Consider the following 27308-nt stretch of genomic DNA (forward strand, 5'->3'; position numbering starts at 1 on the left):
CGGAACGACAGTTCAGCTTCTGTTAAAATGTTTCTTTGACTGCGCAATCGATGTATTAGCGTCCGCGCTAGATGCGCATCTTTACAGTTACGTAAATTATACAAAACAAATGTCTTTCAAAGAATACTCAAAGCTTTCGTAGTACGGAAATACCAATAATATTACATCGCTTCCCGCGTGAGGAGTAATGAGTCTGAAAGATCGTTACGACTCACGCGCAGTCGTAATATTATTGGATTCACGTACTTAGTGAATGAAGTATTTAAGGATGTCTCCTTGTAGGGAGCAAAACAGACATAACATAAGGCACATAGAATTATATGCGTTTCATACTAAGTCGTCAAAGCTACTCACAGTTGCTTGATCATTAACAAACTTGGTTGTGGCATGATGTCATCATAAGTGTTCAAGGATTTAACATAGGTTCTCAAGAATTACTCTCATTCAGTCAATTGAAACATTGAAATACTAACATAGATACAAGTACAAATTAAATACACATACAGATACAAAATACATAAATATTGACAATAAGAAAAAAAATCTATTACAGTATTGGTGCATTTCCGCCAATTGTGAACAGAACATAAAACTTTTATCAGTCTTTCTCGTAGCGACGTCACTCTTCACTTTGTAGTTGGGAGTATTTCCCATGAACTCGGGTGATTTTCACAGGGGAATTCTTTCATCACCTGTCACTTTTCACTGCACAAAAACTGGGGATCACCTTTTCACATTCTGGTGGAAAAACACTGGGAATTTCACTATGTGAAGGGGGAGTGATATTTCTTGACTCGACGATCCACCGGGTCATGTCGGGAATCAGGAAAGTTGATGACTGGTTCAATGACGAATGAGTCAGTTTGGTGGCTGTCTTAATCTCATTCCAATTCATGTTTCAGCACATGAAAATACAGAAAAAAATCTGTATTAGGACTTGCTCATTAACTAGCATCTTAATCTAAGGGAATATAGAGTAAGAATTTAAGACAATAAAAATTACTACATAGACTATGTACATATACATTGTATATTATTCATATTTTGTGCCTAGGTTTTATATTCTTTCGTTAGCAAATATTAGCAAAACACGTTTCATCTGGTACAGGTCTTTCTTAAGCAATGTATTTAGCAATATCGCCGTAGCAATTTTTATAGTTAAGGAAAAGTCATCATTAGTGTCCTTTAAATGTAAATATAGTAAAATCGTGCGTAGTTTATCAACGTTTTATTATTTTTATGTCCATTTTCATCTCAAATCTGGAGCACGCTTGCGCCCGTTATGGAGAGGAATGCTTATTGTTGAGTACGGGCCGGCGAGCAGTCATTGAATGTTGCCACAGTGCTTCACAGTCACGTGGTAACGAACTGCCGGTTTAACAGCGTTGGCAGTCCGCGTCCTGCACGAGGCAGATAGTTCTGTGGCTGCCAACCTTTCTTTTAACTTGTGCATTTTGTTGAATCGTGGGTACTGGAGCAGCTCGTCAAGGCGACATGGTCAACCTGGACGGTAAATTGACTGCACCAGCGACGAAGAACAGTCATCGATGAAAATGACTACTGTCTCCTATTGCAGTAAGTACAATAGCTTGTCTATCCTTTGACTGATAGTCACTGTATCGTCGTTGCAACGTGAGAATACTTGTAATGCTACTTCACACGCGGCACATCACTCGTGTCCATAAGTTTATTACAGTTCTGATTCACACAAGAGATAACTAGTTTCTCGTGCCCATACATGTGTCAAATTACTATTTTACACACGTCTCCATCATTTTGTCACAGAGTCACACGCAGCAATCCATACGTGTCCATATAGGTCTCTCTATACCACAGAGTAGCACAGGTAATGCTAAAATTACTTATCATGAAAGGATCATTTACAAAATATACATAGTTTTTTTTTTTTTTATTACTGTCCAAGACCTAACGAAAAACGTGTTTGCTATTCTGAATGGTGCTTCTGAAGCACGTTAGATTTTATATATATTTTAAATCTGATTCTTTTCCTTTTCTTATTGTTCTATAACAGCCCCTTTTTTTTCATTTATTCGGTTACATCAATAATCAGTAAATATACCCACTTTGGCGTGCCGAACAGTTCACGTTCAAAACTTCATCTAGCAGAAATCGGGAAAATTATTCCTATTTCCTGGGATGCTTTTGCTCACAGCAAATCAGATTTACATCACGTTCCGATAAGTAACCGCAGATACGCATTAACCAACGAGCCACGATCGTCAATACACACAATATACACACGTCAAGTCTTTTGAACCAATTTCCAAATTTCTTCCCGTACCGGGTAGGGTAGAAAGGTAAGAACGCTAAAGAAGAAAACTACAATGGGATAGTGCAAGGAAATGAAAGATACGAAGATAGATAATAGGTGAAATAATCAGTTGAGCAAATTCATTCTTCGGCTCCACCGTTTTTAATGTCATCCACGTGGCATAACTTGACTTCAGTATTAAAATTTCGCACAAATCCGTTTCCAAAGCATCTTCAAATATACACTCCTGGAAATGGAAAAAAGAACACATTGACACCGGTATGTCAGACCCACCATACTTGCTCCGGACACTGCGAGAGGGCTGTACAAGCAATGATCACACGCACGGCACAGCGGACACACCAGGAACCGCGGTGTTGGCCGTCGAATGGCGCTAGCTGCGCAGCATTTGTGCACCGCCGCCGTCAGTGTCAGCCAGTTTGCCGTGGCATACGGAGCTCCATCGCAGTCTTTAACACTGGTAGCATGCCGCGACAGCGTGGACGTGAACCGTATGTGCAGTTGACGGACTTTGAGCGAGGGCGTATAGTGGGCATGCGGGAGGCCGGGTGGACGTACCGCCGAATTGCTCAACACGTGGGGCGTGAGGTCTCCACAGTACATCGATGTTGTCGCCAGTGGTCGGCGGAAGGTGCACGTGCCCGTCGACCTGGGACCAGACCGCAGCGACGCACGGATGCACGCCAAGACCGTAGGATCCTACGCAGTGCCGTAGGGGACCGCACCGCCACTTCCCAGCAAATTAGGGACACTGTTGCTCCTGGGGTATCGGCGAGGACCATTCGCAACCGTCTCCATGAAGCTGGGCTACGGCCCCGCACACCGTTAGGCCGTCTTCCGCTCACGCCCCAACATCGTGCAGCCCGCCTCCAGTGGTGTCGCGACAGGCGTGAATGGAGGGACGAATGGAGACGTGTCGTCTTCAGCGATGAGAGTCGCTTCTGCCTTGGTGCCAATGATGGTCGTATGCGTGTTTGGCGCCGTGCAGGTGAGCGCCACAATCAGGACTGCATACGACCGAGGCACACAGGGCCAACACCTGGCAGCATGGTGTGGGGAGCGATCTCCTACACTGGCCGTACACCACTGGTGATCGTCGAGGGGACACTGAATAGTGCGCGGTACATCCAAACCGTCATCGAACCCATCGTTCTACCATTCCTAGACCGGCAAGGGAACTTGCTGTTCCAACAGGACAATGCACGTCCGCATGTATCCCGTGCCACCCAACGTGCTCTAGAAGGTGTAAGTCAACTACCCTGGCCAGCAAGATCTCCGGATCTGTCCCCCATTGAGCATGTTTGGGACTGGATGAAGCGTCGTCTCATGCGGTCTGCACGTCCAGCACGAACGCTGGTCCAACTGAGGCGCCAGGTGGAAATGGCATGGCAAGCCGTTCCACAGGACTACATCCAGCATCTCTACGATCGTCTCCATGGGAGAATAGCAGCCTGCATTGCTGCGAAAGGTGGATATACACTGTACTAGTGCTGACATTGTGCATGCTCTGTTGCCTGTGTCTATGTGCCTGTGGTTCTGTCAGTGTGATCATGTGATGTATCTGACCCCAGGAATGTGTCAATAAAGTTTCCCCTTCCTGGGACAATGAATTCACGGTGTTCTTATTTCAATTTCCAGGAGTGTATCTCAACATCACGGCATGCGGACATAGCAGAAGAATATAAGCAGATTATCTCAGTCCTCAACTAGGTGTCTTAATATCGAAGGTTTCTGTATAATACTCGTGACATAGGAATAGTCTCTCTAAGTTTCTCCAATACAGGACCTAATTCTTATTATAAATGCAAATTTCTTAACTGGTTGACTCATAGTAACAAATAAATTAAGGTTGCTCTCCAGTTGCGAGTACCATTATTCATTTCTTTGTACATTAACTATATGTTGCTGCTTATACTCGGTGTAATCTACAGATTACAATGTATCAGTTTTGCATCGTACATGGTTCTAGCGACTTAAAATATCAATCCTTTGAAGGCTTAACTTAGGTTAATACTTCACATATACGGACATTCTGGTCGGAATGAGGGATTTAAAGAAAACCTTTACTACTTGGTGAAAAGGAGATTTGCCATAACTTAAAACTAAAGCAGCAGGTGGCACTTTGGCACATCCCTTACTCAATCCAACGACTGCAGTCTTCTCGTGCTCAAGAAACTTACAACTACCTTAAAACTAAAGCAAATCTTATTTTCCAAATACGTAGAGTACCTTCTTCAATCACTTCATATCTTTCAAGCTCCATCATTACTTCATGACCACTTCACTCAAATGATTACGTCACCTGCAGAATACATGTACATGCTGTTGATTCACTTACTTTCTAAACAGATCACACTCTTGTTTCAAGTTGCAGCTTAACATAATAAATGATATTTTTTTAAAATGTTTTTCATGGTACTTCTTCAGGTCTACATGGTGGTAAAGTCCTTTTATTCGTCCACTAACTGGATCTGCCAACACGTAACAACCAATATGTGGCTTCCTGACTATAACAAACGGTCCTTCGTATAAGTGTTGCCACTTACGATTTTTACGTAAGATGAGAGATGGTTTGAACTGTGTCCTCAGAAGAACACGCTCGTTCAGGCGATACGACAGAACTTTATTGACATGCTTGTCAAATGCCTTTCTTCTTAAATTGGCATGAGTTGTGAGAGAGATCAGGGCTTGTCTTAACTTATTATCTAGGTTGACTTCTGGACCTTCTATCTTGGGAATGGGATCAGTCCATTCATTGCTTTCCCTTTGCCTTGAGATTAATTCTGAAGGTGTGAAACCGGTCAAAGTGTGCTTTTAGTTTTCCGTATATTCATTAGGTTGAATTTCGCCCACAACTACTTTTGAAGTACCGGGCGGTACGCTCGGTACGAAGTTTGCTTCCGTATTCCACCTAAGTTGCGACCTATTTGCCGGAATTTCAGTCGAGATGGTGTGTGTTGGCTGGTTTTCTTGGGCAAAATAGATGCGAGAATTTTGAGGTTCATGATTTTGACTTTGATAGTTAGTAAAAGGTGGAGGACTATTCCTAAACTTTGGAGCATACCGTTGTTTGTATTGCTTGGAAGGATCTGGAGCATTTCTCCCTTGAGAACAGTGCTGGAATCTAGGCTGGTTACCATACTGCTGTTTACTGTTGGTGTTAAGCCAACGTCCTTTTCCATTGAAATTATTATTATAGCGATCATTGTAATTAACTGGTGAATTACCGTATTGCTGTTGTGTTGTCTGGTATATGGGGTGGTACCTATTTTGATCCTGGAATTTATGTTTCTGCTTCCCGTTACGGCAATAGTAGTTGTTATTATCGCACGGAACGTCGTGTCCTTTACTGTTGTTGGGTTGGTATGACATACCTGAGTCTGCGCCTACACCGTGCGGCTGTGTAGTGTGCGGGCCAAGATTACAATTACTCCGCGCACTAGCACGCACGTCTTCTTGAATCATGTCAAGGTTGTCAAGTACTGACAGAAAAGCCTCCGTGTCGTCGTCACTGACATTTACTAACTTCTCCCTGATTGATACCGGTAGCTTTGACTTAAGAATCATAATTACGTCCTTCGGGGAAATGGGCGTGTCCCAATATTGTATTTTTCGCAGGTATTTCTCGAAGTACCTACGGAGACCAGCACTTCTCGTATTAAATGGTTCAGCATTATATACCTCCTTTCTAAGGCGTTGTTGTATGCCTGAACTCCAGAATTTGTTCAGAAATTGCTGTTCGAAGTCAGCGTAATTATTACATCTGTCAATTACTTCTGTTCCCCAGACAGAACCCTCTCCTTGAATGTAACCTACTATAAAGCGCATACGTTGCTTGTCATCCCAGCTCTCAGGAAAAACACCATTAAATGACTTCAGAAAAACCATTGGGTGGATGTTGCGTTTCTCTGGCAGAAAAGGCTGGAATACGCGGTGCTTGAGAACGCTTTCTTCTTTCATGAGCTCGACAAGAGTTACTTGATCATTCTGGTTGCGTACTAAAGGATTCTTACTACTGTGTCCATGTACAAGTGGAGAGAATTCTACACGAGACACGGGATTATTATTGTATTCATGTTCTGAAGAAAGCAAGTGTGAATGCTCACTTCTATTGTCATTAGGAAAATCATTGACTTGTCGTTTCAACTGCTCGATTTCCTCAGTGAGGTGTCGTTTCCACTCGGGAAGATCTCGGTGAAAAACTCTACGAATCTCTCCTAATTCAGTGAGAATCGTATCTCCTGATGTACCTGGAGCAGCTAAAACTTCAACTGTGGCTGACTTAACGGCTTCTTTTAAGTCGTGTTGAACCTTGTTTGCTATGTACTGTTCCTTAGTCTCGACCCATTCTACAAATTCTTTTCCTATCGTGGAACGTACGTTGGCTGCAGCATCATTCACCCTCTTTTCAATGTTTATTTCGGATAGCGCCTGTGTCAGGTCATTGACCTGGCCTTGCAGAGTGACGACATTGTCTGCAAGCTTGTTTACTTTAGCTCCGACCTCAGCGGACTTTTTTGAAACTTCTGTTGTAACTGCCTGGCAACTTTCGATTTGTACTTTGATGTCTTTGTGCACGTTACCTACTGTGCTCTCACATGCATCTACCTTCTGCAGAATACCTTCTATCCTTTCATTAACTTTAGTACTTAATTCCGAAATATATTCCACCGTGACTGTCCTAATTCTTGCCTCTAAGTTGGCATCAATATTATCTAACCTATTTTTCATTGTACCAATCATGGTATTCAGGTCAAACCATTTTCGCTCTGTCTCCCGTTCCTTTTCCCTTTCTTTTTGTTCCCTTTCTTGTCTATCTCGTTGTTTTTGTAATTTATAAGCTTCCCTTTCCCGTTTCTCCTGTTCTCTTTCTTGAAAAAAAATTCTCATCATTTCAACCATCAAATTTTCTCCCGCTTGCTGTGACGATGATTGCTGTGACGATACGTCACGCACACGTTCATCGTCTACCGTTCTCTCCATTCGCGATTCGGGTCTGCCTGTTCCCGTTCGCGAACGTAGTGGGTATGACTTGACAACTGTGTCATCACCGTCATCCAGACTGTTTGTCGGCTTTCCTTTGTCATCTGCCATGTTTATTTTCAAGTTTGTGACGTAACTGCTCAAAGAAATATTTCGCGGTACGCCGATCGTCAACTCTCAGATGCGCGCGCTGATAGTCAAACGTCACACCGCGGTAGGTGACAATTGCAGAGCTATACCGGGTAGAAGACAAGATGGCACCTAACTTTGAAAATAAGTGACAAACACCTACTAGACACTGAATCCTGCTATTATGGCATCCATCTTGTGTTCTTAACCGTAGCAACAATGAAGATGCTCATAATACTAACAAATAAACTTTGCATGAAGAGATGATCAGAAATGAATTCTAACTACGTAAATAAGCAACTCTGCAAGGAAATAACAGCGATAGGATAAAATGAAGCAGTAAGGAAAGAAATTCCGGAAATCAGTTATATTATACAAGACGCGAGATTTTACGCGTAATGAAAACCGTACTTACATGAGTCGTTTTGCGCACTGCTGTTATTTTTCGAATTTTTCTCTTTGTTTTTTATACTTCCTCGATTTCGTTCAGTACTTCCTTTACGGCTTCCCGATGTCCACCGGATGATGTCATGAAACAATAACAGAACAGATTAAAATTTTTTTTATCAGGTCCCTGTTCGGGCGCCAGATCTAGTATGATAAAAAAAAATTATTATTACTATTAAATATATTTCAATTCTTTCAATTTAGATCGGTATTTCATACTAGAATGTCGTGTTCCCAGTTTGGCACAGCTTTGCCACAGGACACACGAAAGCGGTCGAAGACGTCCGTCTTCTGGTCGGCTCCTGATCGTTGTCAGAAGGAGGCTAGTTTCTGATTACGCAAAGACTTCTATTATTTGGAAAAGAACAACCCGGATTTCTTTACGTAATCAGTATGAATTTTATAATTACCTAAGGGACCTTTAACAATGAACAGTAAGAAAAAATGCATTTGCAAATGAAATCATTCATAAATGGGGCAGCTATGAGTTGTATAGATGACAAGGAGCGGCCTTCTGTCTACGACCAGGATGCCGCAGTATTCTCTGCTGTAGTAAAGGCTGTTTGACATTTACAAAAATAATATGGCATGGAGGATAAAAAAATATAAAAGAAAAAAGAACAGAATAAGAAGTCTGGTAAACACTAAATATATTCAAACAATTCTCACTACCAAATTAGGGCTTATTTATAAACAATACAACTTACATAATTACTTTTCTAACAGTATGGTGCGATCAGATTTCAGCCTGTCCTGTGCTGTCTCCTTGGTTCACGTTTTTGTCACAAATTATAGTCACTACTTTTCTCCTTTCGTTGAAGATAATTCTTGCACTGTTCAACACCTCCGATAACAATAACTTGCTGAATTACAGTCTCGAACATAAATTACTTTAATGTTATTAATTAATAATGTTGTCTGCACGCTGGCAAGACCGCTCATTTTTTTTAGCTTAAAGTCGACCTTCTCCACGCTTTCACACCACAAGCAGAAGTACATAAAAATCTGAAGATCTACAAACGTTTTCTACCGTCATCTTTTATTTAGATCGAAGCGGAACGACAGTTCAGCTTCTGTTAAAATGTTTCTTTGACTGCGCAATCGATGTATTAGCGTCCGCGCTAGATGCGCATCTTTACAGTTACGTAAATTATACAAAACAAATGTCTTTCAAAGAATACTCAAAGCTTTCGTAGTACGGAAATACCAATAATATTACATCGCTTCCCGCGTGAGGAGTAATGAGTCTGAAAGATCGTTACGACTCACGCGCAGTCGTAATATTATTGGATTCACGTACTTAGTGAATGAAGTATTTAAGGATGTCTCCTTGTAGGGAGCAAAACAGACATAACATAAGGCACATAGAATTATATGCGTTTCATACTAAGTCGTCAAAGCTACTCACAGTTGCTTGATCATTAACAAACTTGGTTGTGGCATGATGTCATCATAAGTGTTCAAGGATTTAACATAGGTTCTCAAGAATTACTCTCATTCAGTCAATTGAAACATTGAAATACTAACATAGATACAAGTACAAATTAAATACACATACAGATACAAAATACATAAATATTGACAATAAGAAAAAAAATCTATTACAGTATTGGTGCATTTCCGCCAATTGTGAACAGAACATAAAACTTTTATCAGTCTTTCTCGTAGCGACGTCACTCTTCACTTTGTAGTTGGGAGTATTTCCCATGAACTCGGGTGATTTTCACAGGGGAATTCTTTCATCACCTGTCACTTTTCACTGCACTAAAACTGGGGATCACCTTTTCACATTCTGGTGGAAAAACACTGGGAATTTCACTATGTGAAGGGGGAGTGATATTTCTTGACTCGACGATCCACCGGGTCATGTCGGGAATCAGGAAAGTTGATGACTGGTTCAATGACGAATGAGTCAGTTTGGTGGCTGTCTTAATCTCATTCCAATTCATGTTTCAGCACATGAAAATACAGAAAAAAATCTGTATTAGGACTTGCTCATTAACTAGCATCTTAATCTAAGGGAATATAGAGTAAGAATTTAAGACAATAAAAATTACTACATAGACTATGTACATATACATTGTATATTATTCATATTTTGTGCCTAGGTTTTATATTCTTTCGTTAGCAAATATTAGCAAAACACGTTTCATCTGGTACAGGTCTTTCTTAAGCAATGTATTTAGCAATATCGCCGTAGCAATTTTTATAGTTAAGGAAAAGTCATCATTAGTGTCCTTTAAATGTAAATATAGTAAAATCGTGCGTAGTTTATCAACGTTTTATTATTTTTATGTCCATTTTCATCTCAAATCTGGAGCACGCTTGCGCCCGTTATGGAGAGGAATGCTTATTGTTGAGTACGGGCCGGCGAGCAGTCATTGAATGTTGCCACAGTGCTTCACAGTCACGTGGTAACGAACTGCCGGTTTAACAGCGTTGGCAGTCCGCGTCCTGCACGAGGCAGATAGTTCTGTGGCTGCCAACCTTTCTTTTAACTTGTGCATTTTGTTGAATCGTGGGTACTGGAGCAGCTCGTCAAGGCGACATGGTCAACCTGGACGGTAAATTGACTGCACCAGCGACGAAGAACAGTCATCGATGAAAATGACTACTGTCTCCTATTGCAGTAAGTACAATAGCTTGTCTATCCTTTGACTGATAGTCACTGTATCGTCGTTGCAACGTGAGAATACTTGTAATGCTACTTCACACGCGGCACATCACTCGTGTCCATAAGTTTATTACAGTTCTGATTCACACAAGAGATAACTAGTTTCTCGTGCCCATACATGTGTCAAATTACTATTTTACACACGTCTCCATCATTTTGTCACAGAGTCACACGCAGCAATCCATACGTGTCCATATAGGTCTCTCTATACCACAGAGTAGCACAGGTAATGCTAAAATTACTTATCATGAAAGGATCATTTACAAAATATACATAGTTTTTTTTTTTTTATTACTGTCCAAGACCTAACGAAAAACGTGTTTGCTATTCTGAATGGTGCTTCTGAAGCACGTTAGATTTTATATATATTTTAAATCTGATTCTTTTCCTTTTCTTATTGTTCTATAACAGCCCCTTTTTTTTCATTTATTCGGTTACATCAATAATCAGTAAATATACCCACTTTGGCGTGCCGAACAGTTCACGTTCAAAACTTCATCTAGCAGAAATCGGGAAAATTATTCCTATTTCCTGGGATGCTTTTGCTCACAGCAAATCAGATTTACATCACGTTCCGATAAGTAACCGCAGATACGCATTAACCAACGAGCCACGATCGTCAATACACACAATATACACACGTCAAGTCTTTTGAACCAATTTCCAAATTTCTTCCCGTACCGGGTAGGGTAGAAAGGTAAGAACGCTAAAGAAGAAAACTACAATGGGATAGTGCAAGGAAATGAAAGATACGAAGATAGATAATAGGTGAAATAATCAGTTGAGCAAATTCATTCTTCGGCTCCACCGTTTTTAATGTCATCCACGTGGCATAACTTGACTTCAGTATTAAAATTTCGCACAAATCCGTTTCCAAAGCATCTTCAAATATACACTCCTGGAAATGGAAAAAAGAACACATTGACACCGGTATGTCAGACCCACCATACTTGCTCCGGACACTGCGAGAGGGCTGTACAAGCAATGATCACACGCACGGCACAGCGGACACACCAGGAACCGCGGTGTTGGCCGTCGAATGGCGCTAGCTGCGCAGCATTTGTGCACCGCCGCCGTCAGTGTCAGCCAGTTTGCCGTGGCATACGGAGCTCCATCGCAGTCTTTAACACTGGTAGCATGCCGCGACAGCGTGGACGTGAACCGTATGTGCAGTTGACGGACTTTGAGCGAGGGCGTATAGTGGGCATGCGGGAGGCCGGGTGGACGTACCGCCGAATTGCTCAACACGTGGGGCGTGAGGTCTCCACAGTACATCGATGTTGTCGCCAGTGGTCGGCGGAAGGTGCACGTGCCCGTCGACCTGGGACCAGACCGCAGCGACGCACGGATGCACGCCAAGACCGTAGGATCCTACGCAGTGCCGTAGGGGACCGCACCGCCACTTCCCAGCAAATTAGGGACACTGTTGCTCCTGGGGTATCGGCGAGGACCATTCGCAACCGTCTCCATGAAGCTGGGCTACGGCCCCGCACACCGTTAGGCCGTCTTCCGCTCACGCCCCAACATCGTGCAGCCCGCCTCCAGTGGTGTCGCGACAGGCGTGAATGGAGGGACGAATGGAGACGTGTCGTCTTCAGCGATGAGAGTCGCTTCTGCCTTGGTGCCAATGATGGTCGTATGCGTGTTTGGCGCCGTGCAGGTGAGCGCCACAATCAGGACTGCATACGACCGAGGCACACAGGGCCAACACCTGGCAGCATGGTGTGGGGAGCGATCTCCTACACTGGCCGTACACCACTGGTGATCGTCGAGGGGACACTGAATAGTGCGCGGTACATCCAAACCGTCATCGAACCCATCGTTCTACCATTCCTAGACCGGTAAGGGAACTTGCTGTTCCAACAGGACAATGCACGTCCGCATGTATCCCGTGCCACCCAACGTGCTCTAGAAGGTGTAAGTCAACTACCCTGGCCAGCAAGATCTCCGGATCTGTCCCCCATTGAGCATGTTTGGGACTGGATGAAGCGTCGTCTCATGCGGTCTGCACGTCCAGCACGAACGCTGGTCCAACTGAGGCGCCAGGTGGAAATGGCATGGCAAGCCGTTCCACAGGACTACATCCAGCATCTCTACGATCGTCTCCATGGGAGAATAGCAGCCTGCATTGCTGCGAAAGGTGGATATACACTGTACTAGTGCTGACATTGTGCATGCTCTGTTGCCTGTGTCTATGTGCCTGTGGTTCTGTCAGTGTGATCATGTGATGTATCTGACCCCAGGAATGTGTCAATAAAGTTTCCCCTTCCTGGGACAATGAATTCACGGTGTTCTTATTTCAATTTCCAGGAGTGTATCTCAACATCACGGCATGCGGACATAGCAGAAGAATATAAGCAGATTATCTCAGTCCTCAACTAGGTGTCTTAATATCGAAGGTTTCTGTATAATACTCGTGACATAGGAATAGTCTCTCTAAGTTTCTCCAATACAGGACCTAATTCTTATTATAAATGCAAATTTCTTAACTGGTTGACTCATAGTAACAAATAAATTAAGGTTGCTCTCCAGTTGCGAGTACCATTATTCATTTCTTTGTACATTAACTATATGTTGCTGCTTATACTCGGTGTAATCTACAGATTACAATGTATCAGTTTTGCATCGTACATGGTTCTAGCGACTTAAAATATCAATCCTTTGAAGGCTTAACTTAGGTTAATACTTCACATATACGGACATTCTGGTCGGAATGAGGGATTTAAAGAAAACCTTTACTACTTGGTGAAAAGGAGATTTGCCATAACTTAAAACTAAAGCAGCAGGTGGCACTTTGGCACATCCCTTACTCAATCCAACGACTGCAGTCTTCTCGTGCTCAAGAAACTTACAACTACCTTAAAACTAAAGCAAATCTTATTTTCCAAATACGTAGAGTACCTTCTTCAATCACTTCATATCTTTCAAGCTCCATCATTACTTCATGACCACTTCACTCAAATGATTACGTCACCTGCAGAATACATGTACATGCTGTTGATTCACTTACTTTCTAAACAGATCACACTCTTGTTTCAAGTTGCAGCTTAACATAATAAATGATATTTTTTTAAAATGTTTTTCATGGTACTTCTTCAGGTCTACATGGTGGTAAAGTCCTTTTATTCGTCCACTAACTGGATCTGCCAACACGTAACAACCAATATGTGGCTTCCTGACTATAACAAACGGTCCTTCGTATAAGTGTTGCCACTTACGATTTTTACGTAAGATGAGAGATGGTTTGAACTGTGTCCTCAGAAGAACACGCTCGTTCAGGCGATACGACAGAACTTTATTGACATGCTTGTCAAATGCCTTTCTTCTTAAATTGGCATGAGTTGTGAGAGAGATCAGGGCTTGTCTTAACTTATTATCTAGGTTGACTTCTGGACCTTCTATCTTGGGAATGGGATCAGTCCATTCATTGCTTTCCCTTTGCCTTGAGATTAATTCTGAAGGTGTGAAACCGGTCAAAGTGTGCTTTTAGTTTTCCGTATATTCATTAGGTTGAATTTCGCCCACAACTACTTTTGAAGTACCGGGCGGTACGCTCGGTACGAAGTTTGCTTCCGTATTCCACCTAAGTTGCGACCTATTTGCCGGAATTTCAGTCGAGATGGTGTGTGTTGGCTGGTTTTCTTGGGCAAAATAGATGCGAGAATTTTGAGGTTCATGATTTTGACTTTGATAGTTAGTAAAAGGTGGAGGACTATTCCTAAACTTTGGAGCATACCGTTGTTTGTATTGCTTGGAAGGATCTGGAGCATTTCTCCCTTGAGAACAGTGCTGGAATCTAGGCTGGTTACCATACTGCTGTTTACTGTTGGTGTTAAGCCAACGTCCTTTTCCATTGAAATTATTATTATAGCGATCATTGTAATTAACTGGTGAATTACCGTATTGCTGTTGTGTTGTCTGGTATATGGGGTGGTACCTATTTTGATCCTGGAATTTATGTTTCTGCTTCCCGTTACGGCAATAGTAGTTGTTATTATCGCACGGAACGTCGTGTCCTTTACTGTTGTTGGGTTGGTATGACATACCTGAGTCTGCGCCTACACCGTGCGGCTGTGTAGTGTGCGGGCCAAGATTACAATTACTCCGCGCACTAGCACGCACGTCTTCTTGAATCATGTCAAGGTTGTCAAGTACTGACAGAAAAGCCTCCGTGTCGTCGTCACTGACATTTACTAACTTCTCCCTGATTGATACCGGTAGCTTTGACTTAAGAATCATAATTACGTCCTTCGGGGAAATGGGCGTGTCCCAATATTGTATTTTTCGCAGGTATTTCTCGAAGTACCTACGGAGACCAGCACTTCTCGTATTAAATGGTTCAGCATTATATACCTCCTTTCTAAGGCGTTGTTGTATGCCTGAACTCCAGAATTTGTTCAGAAATTGCTGTTCGAAGTCAGCGTAATTATTACATCTGTCAATTACTTCTGTTCCCCAGACAGAACCCTCTCCTTGAATGTAACCTACTATAAAGCGCATACGTTGCTTGTCATCCCAGCTCTCAGGAAAAACACCATTAAATGACTTCAGAAAAACCATTGGGTGGATGTTGCGTTTCTCTGGCAGAAAAGGCTGGAATACGCGGTGCTTGAGAACGCTTTCTTCTTTCATGAGCTCGACAAGAGTTACTTGATCATTCTGGTTGCGTACTAAAGGATTCTTACTACTGTGTCCATGTACAAGTGGAGAGAATTCTACACGAGACACGGGATTATTATTGTATTCATGTTCTGAAGAAAGCAAGTGTGAATGCTCACTTCTATTGTCATTAGGAAAATCATTGACTTGTCGTTTCAACTGCTCGATTTCCTCAGTGAGGTGTCGTTTCCACTCGGGAAGATCTCGGTGAAAAACTCTACGAATCTCTCCTAATTCAGTGAGAATCGTATCTCCTGATGTACCTGGAGCAGCTAAAACTTCAACTGTGGCTGACTTAACGGCTTCTTTTAAGTCGTGTTGAACCTTGTTTGCTATGTACTGTTCCTTAGTCTCGACCCATTCTACAAATTCTTTTCCTATCGTGGAACGTACGTTGGCTGCAGCATCATTCACCCTCTTTTCAATGTTTATTTCGGATAGCGCCTGTGTCAGGTCATTGACCTGGCCTTGCAGAGTGACGACATTGTCTGCAAGCTTGTTTACTTTAGCTCCGACCTCAGCGGACTTTTTTGAAACTTCTGTTGTAACTGCCTGGCAACTTTCGATTTGTACTTTGATGTCTTTGTGCACGTTACCTACTGTGCTCTCACATGCATCTACCTTCTGCAGAATACCTTCTATCCTTTCATTAACTTTAGTACTTAATTCCGAAATATATTCCACCGTGACTGTCCTAATTCTTGCCTCTAAGTTGGCATCAATATTATCTAACCTATTTTTCATTGTACCAATCATGGTATTCAGGTCAAACCATTTTCGCTCTGTCTCCCGTTCCTTTTCCCTTTCTTTTTGTTCCCTTTCTTGTCTATCTCGTTGTTTTTGTAATTTATAAGCTTCCCTTTCCCGTTTCTCCTGTTCTCTTTCTTGAAAAAAAATTCTCATCATTTCAACCATCAAATTTTCTCCCGCTTGCTGTGACGATGATTGCTGTGACGATACGTCACGCACACGTTCATCGTCTACCGTTCTCTCCATTCGCGATTCGGGTCTGCCTGTTCCCGTTCGCGAACGTAGTGGGTATGACTTGACAACTGTGTCATCACCGTCATCCAGACTGTTTGTCGGCTTTCCTTTGTCATCTGCCATGTTTATTTTCAAGTTTGTGACGTAACTGCTCAAAGAAATATTTCGCGGTACGCCGATCGTCAACTCTCAGATGCGCGCGCTGATAGTCAAACGTCACACCGCGGTAGGTGACAATTGCAGAGCTATACCGGGTAGAAGACAAGATGGCACCTAACTTTGAAAATAAGTGACAAACACCTACTAGACACTGAATCCTGCTATTATGGCATCCATCTTGTGTTCTTAACCGTAGCAACAATGAAGATGCTCATAATACTAACAAATAAACTTTGCATGAAGAGATGATCAGAAATGAATTCTAACTACGTAAATAAGCAACTCTGCAAGGAAATAACAGCGATAGGATAAAATGAAGCAGTAAGGAAAGAAATTCCGGAAATCAGTTATATTATACAAGACGCGAGATTTTACGCGTAATGAAAACCGTACTTACATGAGTCGTTTTGCGCACTGCTGTTATTTTTCGAATTTTTCTCTTTGTTTTTTATACTTCCTCGATTTCGTTCAGTACTTCCTTTACGGCTTCCCGATGTCCACCGGATGATGTCATGAAACAATAACAGAACAGATTAAAATTTTTTTTATCAGGTCCCTGTTCGGGCGCCAGATCTAGTATGATAAAAAAAATTATTATTACTATTAAATATATTTCAATTCTTTCAATTTAGATCGGTATTTCATACTAGAATGTCGTGTTCCCAGTTTGGCACAGCTTTGCCACAGGACACACGAAAGCGGTCGAAGACGTCCGTCTTCTGGTCGGCTCCTGATCGTTGTCAGAAGGAGGCTAGTTTCTGATTACGCAAAGACTTCTATTATTTGGAAAAGAACAACCCGGATTTCTTTACGTAATCAGTATGAATTTTATAATTACCTAAGGGACCTTTAACAATGAACAGTAAGAAAAAATGCATTTGCAAATGAAATCATTCATAAATGGGGCAGCTATGAGTTGTATAGATGACAAGGAGCGGCCTTCTGTCTACGACCAGGATGCCGCAGTATTCTCTGCTGTAGTAAAGGCTGTTTGACATTTACAAAAATAATATGGCATGGAGGATAAAAAAATATAAAAGAAAAAAGAACAGAATAAGAAGTCTGGTAAACACTAAATATATTCAAACAATTCTCACTACCAAATTAGGGCTTATTTATAAACAATACAACTTACATAATTACTTTTCTAACAGTATGGTGCGATCAGATTTCAGCCTGTCCTGTGCTGTCTCCTTGGTTCACGTTTTTGTCACAAATTATAGTCACTACTTTTCTCCTTTCGTTGAAGATAATTCTTGCACTGTTCAACACCTCCGATAACAATAACTTGCTGAATTACAGTCTCGAACATAAATTACTTTAATGTTATTAATTAATAATGTTGTCTGCACGCTGGCAAGACCGCTCATTTTTTTTTAGCTTAAAGTCGACCTTCTCCACGCTTTCACAACACAAGCAGAAGTACATAAAAATCTGAAGATCTACAAACGTTTTCTACCGTCATCTTTTATTTAGATCGAAGCGGAACGACAGTTCAGCTTCTGTTAAAATGTTTCTTTGACTGCGCAATCGATGTATTAGCGTCCGCGCTAGATGCGCATCTTTACAGTTACGTAAATTATACAAAACAAATGTCTTTCAAAGAATACTCAAAGCTTTCGTAGTACGGAAATACCAATAATATTACAGCTTCAATCCCACCACTGGCCATTATAGTTTTGGTTCTCCGTGATTTCCCTAAATCGCTCTAAGCAAATGACGAGATGGGTCCCTCGAAAGGGCACGGCCGACTTCCTTCCCCGTCCATCGCCAATCCGATGACCTCGCTGTTTGGTCTCTTCCTCCCAAACTACCCCAACACAGTTTGTTTTTCCACTGTTGTCATATATCTCTATACAGCATCATCCGTGGAGGGCCTTATGGAGCTTTCAGTGTTGTCCACAACGTCATTTATATTTCTTATTATCAGAGCCGCTCCTGCAACACTCCCATGACGTACGACAAAGTTCCTTTTATGTCTAAACATTTCTATTTGTTGCGAGTGACGTGCCGTGTTTCATCTGCTAGGAACTCTTCATTTCAATCACAGAGTAACTCTGATATTAGATACGTTCGTAATATGTTCATTAGGCGATAGCGCGAAATTTCTGTGACTCATGGAACACGGCAACAAATTGGGAGCCGATTTCTAGTGCCACCTGGTTGTCGTGCACGAACAGCACAAGCTGGGTTTCGCAAGATAATTATTTGTTGATTAATGTTTATTCTTCCTAAGAAACATTTCAGCCTCCATAAGGGTACAACATGTGAGCATTAGACACAAAATTTTACAACAGCTTGACTTCAGTGACATAAACCTACAGTTGTGTGCGTTGGTTGACAACTTTTCTTGGAAACATGTATGGGCTTTTTCCTACCACTTTGACAGCATCGTTCCTTCAGCGGCATACGGTAGACTCATGCTAGAACAGGAGTCAGTTTTTTCGCAAACTACAAGCAGAATCGCGTAGGTATTCCATCAGGCCAAGCCGAGTTGTTTTCCGTCGGGCTGTCAGTTCTGTTTACATCCGCTATTTCTCTTACTACTCTTGAAAGTAGAATCTTCCCCCTCCCCCCTCCCCCCTCTCACGATCCACAGGCACACACACACACAGACACACATATGGCTGGGACAGTGGACAACATCTTTCTGGAAATAAAATAATCTCGGTCACCCAATGTGACCATTATTTTAGTTAAGTTTCCCTAGTACTTTCATCTGGAAATTCCTCCCAGCTGGGTGCGCTTTGCCCCATTCCAAGTCTACTGGGACATCTGTCTGGAAAGAACGAATTCTGCAACAGCCCAACTTGCCCTTCCAAGTTCGAAAACAGCGTTATACAATATTACACGCTGAAATAAAAAGCTGTTCGACATTATTTCTGTGAGCAGATTTCTTTTTCCACACAAATGTACCAACATAGACATCCAATGATGACTTCAGTATTCCTGTTGAAATCTGATTTCTTAGCATAACATGAGAATTATTCATAATTACTAAGAACGTGAAGGTTCTACCACTATTGCTACTGCTGTGGCCTTCAGTCTCGAGACTGGTTTGACTCTGCTCTGTCTTATACAAGCCTCTTTATACCCAAAAAACTACCTGCAATCCACTTCTTTTTGAACCTGCTTGCTGTACTCGTCTCTTGATCACCCTCTGCTACATTTAACACCCCCCCCCCCCCGGCCCTCATGCACACACACACACACACATATATATATATATATATATATATATATATATATATATATATATATATATACTGCCCACCAACATTATCATTACTTAACGTCTCACAATGTGTCCCGCCTCTTAGGTACGTTTTACCACAAAATTCGGCTCTCCTCAATAGTATTCAGCATCTCATCATTAGCTACGAGATGAACGCATCCCATCTTCGGCATTCTTCTGTAGTACCATATTTGAAAAGCTACTATTGTCTTCTTGTCTGAAGTGCTTATCTTCCACGTTTCACTTCAATACAAGGCAACTCCAGACAAATATCTTCAGAAGAGACTTTTGAACACTTGAATGTATATTCGAATTCAACATATTCCTCCTCTTCAGAAACGCTTTCCTTGCCATTGTCAGTCTCCATTAAATATATACTCCACTAAATGCTCAAATTTAAACACTCGTATACTACATTTAGGGTCACGTTTCCTAATCCAACTCCGTCAGCATCGCCTGATCGAATTCATTTCAGTGCCCTTTCCTTACTTTGTTGTATTCATCTTACATCGTTTTCCCAAGACACTATGTATTTCTTTCCACTTCTATTTGAAGCCCTTGCCGTCTCTTTCATAATGTTAATGTCATCCGCAGACATTGAATTTTTTCTTTGGGTTTTACGTTCTTTTACCATTCTATCCTGTTATCTTCACAGGTTACTCAATCGACATATTGAACAACATTAGGGACAGACTACAATCGTCACTTCCTTCTCAATTGCTGCCTCCCTTTAATGTCCTTCGACGATAATAATGGCCTTCTGGTTCCTGTATATGTAGTAAACGACCGACTTTCACAATTCAAAGTGTATGCGAGTGATCATTGTCAAAAGCATTTTCTAACTTTACAAAAGTTGCCAGCCTAGGTTTGTGCTTTTTAACCTATCTTCTAGAAAAGTCGTAGAGTCAATATTGGCTCGAGTGTTCCAGCGTTTGGTCGGAGCCCAAACTAATCCACTGTGATTTTGGCTTCTGCCAGTTTTTCCATTCTGAGATAATAATTCGTTTCAGTATTTTGCAGTCAATAACTTTTTGCGGATAGTTTAGTAGTATTCATAAGCACCTGCTTCATTTGGCCCTTATATTATTACACTGTAATTGAAGTCTGGGGTATTTGCGCTCTCTCACGTTTCTTGCATACCGGTTGGAAAAGTTTTGTCGTGAATGGCGCTCCGAAGGTTATCAACATTTCTGAGGGAATGTCATGTACTCCAGGGGCCTTGTATTCACTTGGGTCTCTCATTGCTCTATCAAATTCTTTTCGCAGCATCGTATCTCTCATTTCCTCTTCATCTACTTCCCCTTCCCTGTCTATAACAATGCATTCACTTTGCTGGTAGGGATACTCTATATGTTCCTTCCAGCTTTCAGCTTCAACTGCTATATTTAGTACTGGAATCCACCTGAGATGTGATATTCATACAGCTGCTTCTCTTTCCTTCAAAGGACTCTTATATTTTCTTGTAGGTGGTATCTGCATTTCGCCTGATTGTATATGCCTGTATAAACTTATGTTTGTCCTCTAGCCATTCCTTCTTAGCCATTTTGCACTTACTGGCGGTCTAACTCCTTGGACGTTAAAATTCACTTTCGCCTGCTTCCTTTATGCTGCATTTTTGTATTTTCTCCTTTCATCAATTAAACCAATAAGTCGTATGATACCCAAGGATTTCTACTAGTCCTTCTGTCTTTACTTATTTCGTCCTTTACTACCTTGACTATTTCGTCTCTCAAAGCTACCCAATTTTCTTCTACTGTATTACTTTCTCCTTCTTCTGACAATGGTTGCCTAATGTTCTCTGCGGAACTTTCAACAGCCTTTGGTACTTTCAAAACTATCTAGGTCTCATATCCTTAACTTCCTATTTGTTTTGCCATGAGGCGTGTTTTTTAAGTATGTACCGTTTTGAAATTAAAAAACGACGTTCTAAGATATATATGAAAGCCTGTTCCTTAATTTACTCACTGACGCCATTACAGTATGAATCTTCCTTGTTTACGTTGTGTACTGAGTGTTTAAGATGCCTCCGATAATCGTGAGTCCCGCCGACTCTGAAGTACGGACTGTTATAAGATTTCTTAGTGCTACAGGCCTAAAAGCGATCGATATTCATCGTGAGATCTGTGCAGTTTACGCAGAAAACATTATGAGTGATGGAATGGCAAGAAAGTGGGTGAGAGCATTTAAAGATGGTCGCACAAATGTGCATGATGAACAACAGAGTGGGCGTCCTTCAGTCGTTAATGAAAGTTTGGTGCAGGAAGTGGACAGCAAGGTGAGAGAAAACAGACGCTTTACGATTTCCTCCTTGTGGAATGGCTTCCTAATGTTTCTCGTTGTGTTTTGTATAGCATTGTGACCGAGCACTTGAATTAGGGCTTACCGAAAATTGTGCGCCCGTTGGGTACCGAAAATGTTGACGGATGTGCGCAATACAAAACGTTTAGACAGTGTAGTGACTTTCCTTGAGTGGTACCACAACGACGGTGATGATTTGTAACGCCAAATTGTTACGGGCGATGAAACATGGGTTGCCTACGTCACACCAGAATAAAAGCAACAAGCAACAGTCCATGAAAGTTGAGCAAGGGCACCGTTTTGCTGCGAGACAATGGCCGTCTGCATGTGGCGATTCATATCAAAGATCTCATCACATCTTTTCGATGCGAAACTCTAGATCGGGGCTTCCCAACATGTGGTCCGCAGACCCCTAAGGGGTCCGCCGGCTCTTCCTAGGGATCCGCGGCCACCCTTCACCAAATCGCGTAAAATAATGAGTAAAATTATTGAATAAAAATGTGAGAATCAAATTCATCACTATTTTTTTCGTGTGAAAAGATGTGTACTTTTACTTCAGGTCGTATTCCCAAGCAGCCTTTGCGCTTCCTAAGTGAGAACGCTTACACTGTTTAGTGCCGGAGAATGCGGCTTCTCTGATCGACTGTTTCGCAACAATAGGGGGGTCGTTTGTGCGCCGGCTCACGGCGGAAGATGCGCTAAACCTTTTACGCATGCACAGAGCGAGCTTTGTCGACCAATCACAGCAGTCGCTGGCACGTGTGCGGCCCCAGGCATCATTAAATGTTAAACTTGCTTTGTCAGTGCACTACCCATTTCATAAGTCGATCTTTGACCTTCAAGTTGTTTTCATTTGTCCCTAAACCAAAGACTATTGATTCTTTGGGGGGAGGGGGGGTGGTCATTGGGAACAGACGAGGGTTCTGCCATGGAATTTCGACTGTAGAAGGAGTCCACCAGCTGAAAAGGTTGGGAAGCCCTGCTCTAGATCATCCTCCATACAGCCCCGAATTGCGCGCAGTGACTACCATCTGTTCCTGCACTTGAAGAAAAACCTGGGCGGTCAACGTCTTCAAGACGATGGCGAAGTCAAAACAGTAATGATGCAGTGGTTAACAAGTCAGGCGGCAGACTTCTATGAGGAGGATATTCAAAAACTGATACAACGTTATGAAAAGTGCCTCAGTACTGACGGAAATTATGTAGAGAAGTATAGGCTTTCATGTAAAAATTAAATTATTGACATATCTTAGCACGTCTTTTTTCAATTTCAAAACAATACTTACTTGAAAAACACGTGTGGTTTGCGTACTGTAAGACCTTCGGTACACACACCATCAGATTATTTGACTTGTAGCTCTAACGAAGTAGGCGAGTTTCAGTAATATGTCTCGTGGTCTTATTGTGGCGTGTTTATCTTCTGCCGTTAGGTCAGACGACAGAAATGCCACTTGCATGCTTAGAGTGGCAGATTGAAGGTGAGCAAGTTTAAACAGAATTTGATTAATTTTCACATACATTCATTAAAATAACAAGCATAAAATTACTTAACTTGGTTCTGGATGCTATTTACAATTGTCAATCTGAAGTTCCCCTGGTATTGGTACGTTAATCTTATTCTCACATATCCCTGATACTTGACAAAGTGTCTATACATTTCTCTTCATGGCTATGTACAAGAATATGGTAATCTTATTAGGCGCAGACTGAAACTTGGCTATAGACTGGTACAGACTAATGCAGACTGGTACAGACTGGTGCAGACAAATGCAGACCGACTAATCGGACAGTCGCTATAATACCTCGGTATCACTGTGGGAGTGTGATCCGCGAAGAGAAAAGGTTCTACGTTAGCACCAATCTAATTGGTTGCGTTACATGTTAATACGCGGATCGGTGGAAGCAGAATTTGGTCCGTCTCTAAGGCAGCGCCATCTCGTAGTGCGGAGACGGACGAGCGCTGCGCCTGCGCTGTTGTGCTTAGCGGGGGGCGCTCTAGTGGGAAAATTGTGTACGCGCTGACTACGCGTAACTATGTACACAACTACACGCCTCGTAATTTTTCAGTTTTAATCCTAGTACCAGTTTATATGAAAATTACATCTAAGTTTTGTTTGCTCGCAGAAAAACGCGACGTGGCGTGTGGATGACTACGCAGTGGACAGGTGGGGCTCGATATGGGACAATGGCTCCGGGAACGGCCTGCTGGGCGCCGTGGCGATGGGCGAGGCGGACGCGGCTTACGCGGCGGTGTACCGCTGGTTCCCCGAGTACCTGTTCGTCGACTACACGCGGCCCTACCTGCGCGCCGGCATCGCCTGCATGGCACCACGGCCGCGCACGCGCCCCGGCTGGCAGGTGCCCGTGCTGCCCTTCTCACCCCTGCTCTGGGCCGCCGTCTGGGCCTCCGTGGTGCTCGCCACACTCGCACTCTACTCTGCCAGGAGGACGTCCAACTGGGTGCTCGGTGAGCTACACCTGCGCCAAGCAGTGTCGTCTTTTGTCCAACTCCAGGCTACCTGAAATATCACCAGTATTGAACGGGGCTCAAACACAGTGCTAGATATACACTAAAGTGCGCTTCATTTATGACGGCGGCCGAGTTTAGGATCGTTCTGCGCATCTGATGTCACAAAACAAAGTCAGCCAATGAACAGAGAACGACGTTGCCAGAGCTCGACTGCAGTGCAGAGCACGGACGAGTGTCTTCAATAATAGAACAGACTCTCTTTTATAGAAAGTTTGCAAAAAGCATTCCTTATACCAATTGCTTCTTATTCTATTAATTAATTAAACCAAACAAGCAATAAGCCTCCTAATTTAGGCGATAGCAAGGAAAGGTGTTTGTATCAATCTCACGAACCGCTTTTTCGCAATAAAGAACAGCAGTAATTGTTTATTTCCTGTTGTACTTCGACATAGCGTGAGTAATTCATAGTCATACCAACAGTGTTTGTCGGTATTTTGCGTGACGTTTCAGACTCCTCAAGGAGTTTATTGGCTGATGAGTTGCGTTAGCGTAATGGTTCAGGTGATGGGCTGCTAAATGAAATGTTATGAATTCAAACCTTGTGCAGTGCATAATATTTTCTTTATTTAAAAACAAAATCGAAGTGTCTTACTTCATGAGTTTTATTCGTTTGAATGTAATTTTTTGAAATTTCTAATGCTTTGCCTTTTCATTAACCCTTTCGCTGCTACAGAGACGTGCTCCCCGCATTCCTCGCTGTGCGCGATTTTGTCATCATTACACTGCTCGCCTGTGCAGAGACATGGTGTTCCGACTGCTTTGACGCACTTATCATTCTATTTCACAAAAACTATTTGGCCCGAAAATTTGATTTTTACACATCTTCTTGACTGATACCTTCCCCCCATAAATGACTTAATTTTGTTTCGATGTTCAACGCAGTTATTGCGCAGCATTAAATGTAGTAAACCATTGCACGCAATTTTGAAGAGTTTGTAGAGGTAAAAGCCCATACAGTATACTTTCTGTATGGTCGATTTTAGTTGCCACAATGTTGAGAATGGAATGTGGACAAGATACTTAAATTTCATATAAAATTTACTGTATAGCAATATCTCATTTAATTTGAGTACCAGATAGGTGTCGTATGTAATATTGAGAAATATCTTGTCTTTCGCGACTGTAAAAGTTTTATTTACACCGGGCAGTGATGACGAAATGGCGCACAGCGCGGAATGCAGGGAGCATGTCTTTGTAGTAGCGAAAGGGTTAATGCGGCCGTGGTGGCTTAACTTCATGAACTGCGCGCGCCCCCCTAAACGTAAGTTTGAGAAGTATACTATACTATGGCGCTGCTTCTCTTGGCGCGTGCGTCGTGTGCAACTGGCAACGAGGCAATCTCCCGCGTCTGGGCGGGCATGCGCGAGCCGTCTAGATAAAAGAATTGAACTACAGTGGACCATAAGATTTGATCCCATACAATAAGCCCTATCTTATTTGAAATACGTAAAGCGTCACAAACGCAAGGCATTTTTCCAGAATGACTGAAATATGTCATTCCCGAACCCCTTCATCATAAAGGTAAATGTAAATATCGTGTGACTACGGCCTTCCGCCGGGTAGACCGTCCGCCGGGTGCAAGTCTTTCGATTTGACGCCAATTCGGCAACTTGCGCGGTGATGGAGATGAAATGATGATGATTAGGACAACACAACAACCAGTCCCTGAACGGAGAAAATCTCCGACCTAGCCGGGAATCGAATCCTTAGGAATGACATTCTATATCGCTGAACAATTTTTCTCCATTTTGTTCTTTGTTGATCGTTGTGTTTGGACGTTGCTGGCGCCACATGACATCCGTTCAAGTTTGTTTTTTGATCCTTTCACACAGGTTCTTTCTTACTGAGGCCAACAGCTCTCACACCGAATACCACTCAGCTACCGAGGGCGGACATCATAAAGGTGATAAGAGAGATGTCAAGAACTACCAGCCTGTTTCTCTACTGACATCATTTTCCCGAGTTTTCGAAAAGATGATGTATTCTAGAACAACGTCTCATCTGAACAACAAAAATAATCCCAACAGATCACAGTTCGCATTTCTGAAGAGCTGTTATTCTGAGAATAGAATTTATTCGTTCAGTCCCCACATTTTACAATCATTAAATAATAACACAGCGCCAGTTAATGTTTTCTGCGATATCTCTAAGGCATTTGACCCTGTGAATCACAATATTCTCATACATAAATTGAAGTTTTGTCGGAGTAATGTTGTAGCCAATCAGTGGATAATGTCACATCCAGCCGAAATTATGCAGAAAGTAGTACTTAGTACGTCAACTAATATAGCTCAGCGACATTATTCTTAAGGCACCATCTTACGTCCACTATTGTTCGTCATATAAGCAAACGAACTTCTGTTGTACAACAAGCAGAAATAGTTCTTTTTGCAGATGACACTGGTACTGTAATCAAGCCAGGCAATATAGAGAAACAGAAGAAATGAAAAAAAACATTATTAAAAGTATCATTAATTGTTTTTTTGCGAATGGTCTCACCCTTAATTGTAAAAATATACACCATATTGAATTCTGCACATCTAGCGGCAATACACCATTGGTACTTGCAGCGCATGATGAGGAAATAATAAATAGGGTTGTTGTTGTGGTTGTTGTTGTTGTGGTCTTCAGTCCTGAGACTGGTTTGATGCAGCTCTCCATGCTACTCTATCCTGTGCAAGCTTTTTCATCTCCCAGTACCTACTGCAACCGACGTCCTTCTCAATCTGCTTAGTGTATTCATCTCTTGGTCTCCCTCTACGATTTTTACCCTCCACGCTGCCCTCCAATACTAAATTGGTGATCCCTTGATGCCTCAGAACATGTCCTACCAACCGATCCCTTCTTCTGGTCAAGTTGTGCCACAAACTTCTCTTCTCCCCAATCCTATTCAATACTTCCTCATTAGTTATGTGAT

General features: G+C 42.2%; 1 protein-coding gene across 1 annotated transcript in view; it reads left to right on the forward strand.

Annotated features, from left to right (window-relative positions):
• LOC124593833 (glutamate receptor 1-like) overlaps positions 1-27308 on the forward strand; it is a 115674-nt gene that overhangs the window by 34567 nt on the left and 53799 nt on the right. Inside the window, exon 3 of the mRNA XM_047132181.1 lies at positions 23986-24328. Within this exon, the coding sequence (XP_046988137.1) occupies positions 23986-24328 (343 nt within the window). The remainder of the gene's footprint in view (positions 1-23985; positions 24329-27308) is intronic.

Source organism: Schistocerca americana, chromosome 2, assembly GCF_021461395.2.
Source record: "Schistocerca americana isolate TAMUIC-IGC-003095 chromosome 2, iqSchAmer2.1, whole genome shotgun sequence".
NCBI classification, from domain to species: domain Eukaryota; kingdom Metazoa; phylum Arthropoda; class Insecta; order Orthoptera; family Acrididae; genus Schistocerca; species Schistocerca americana.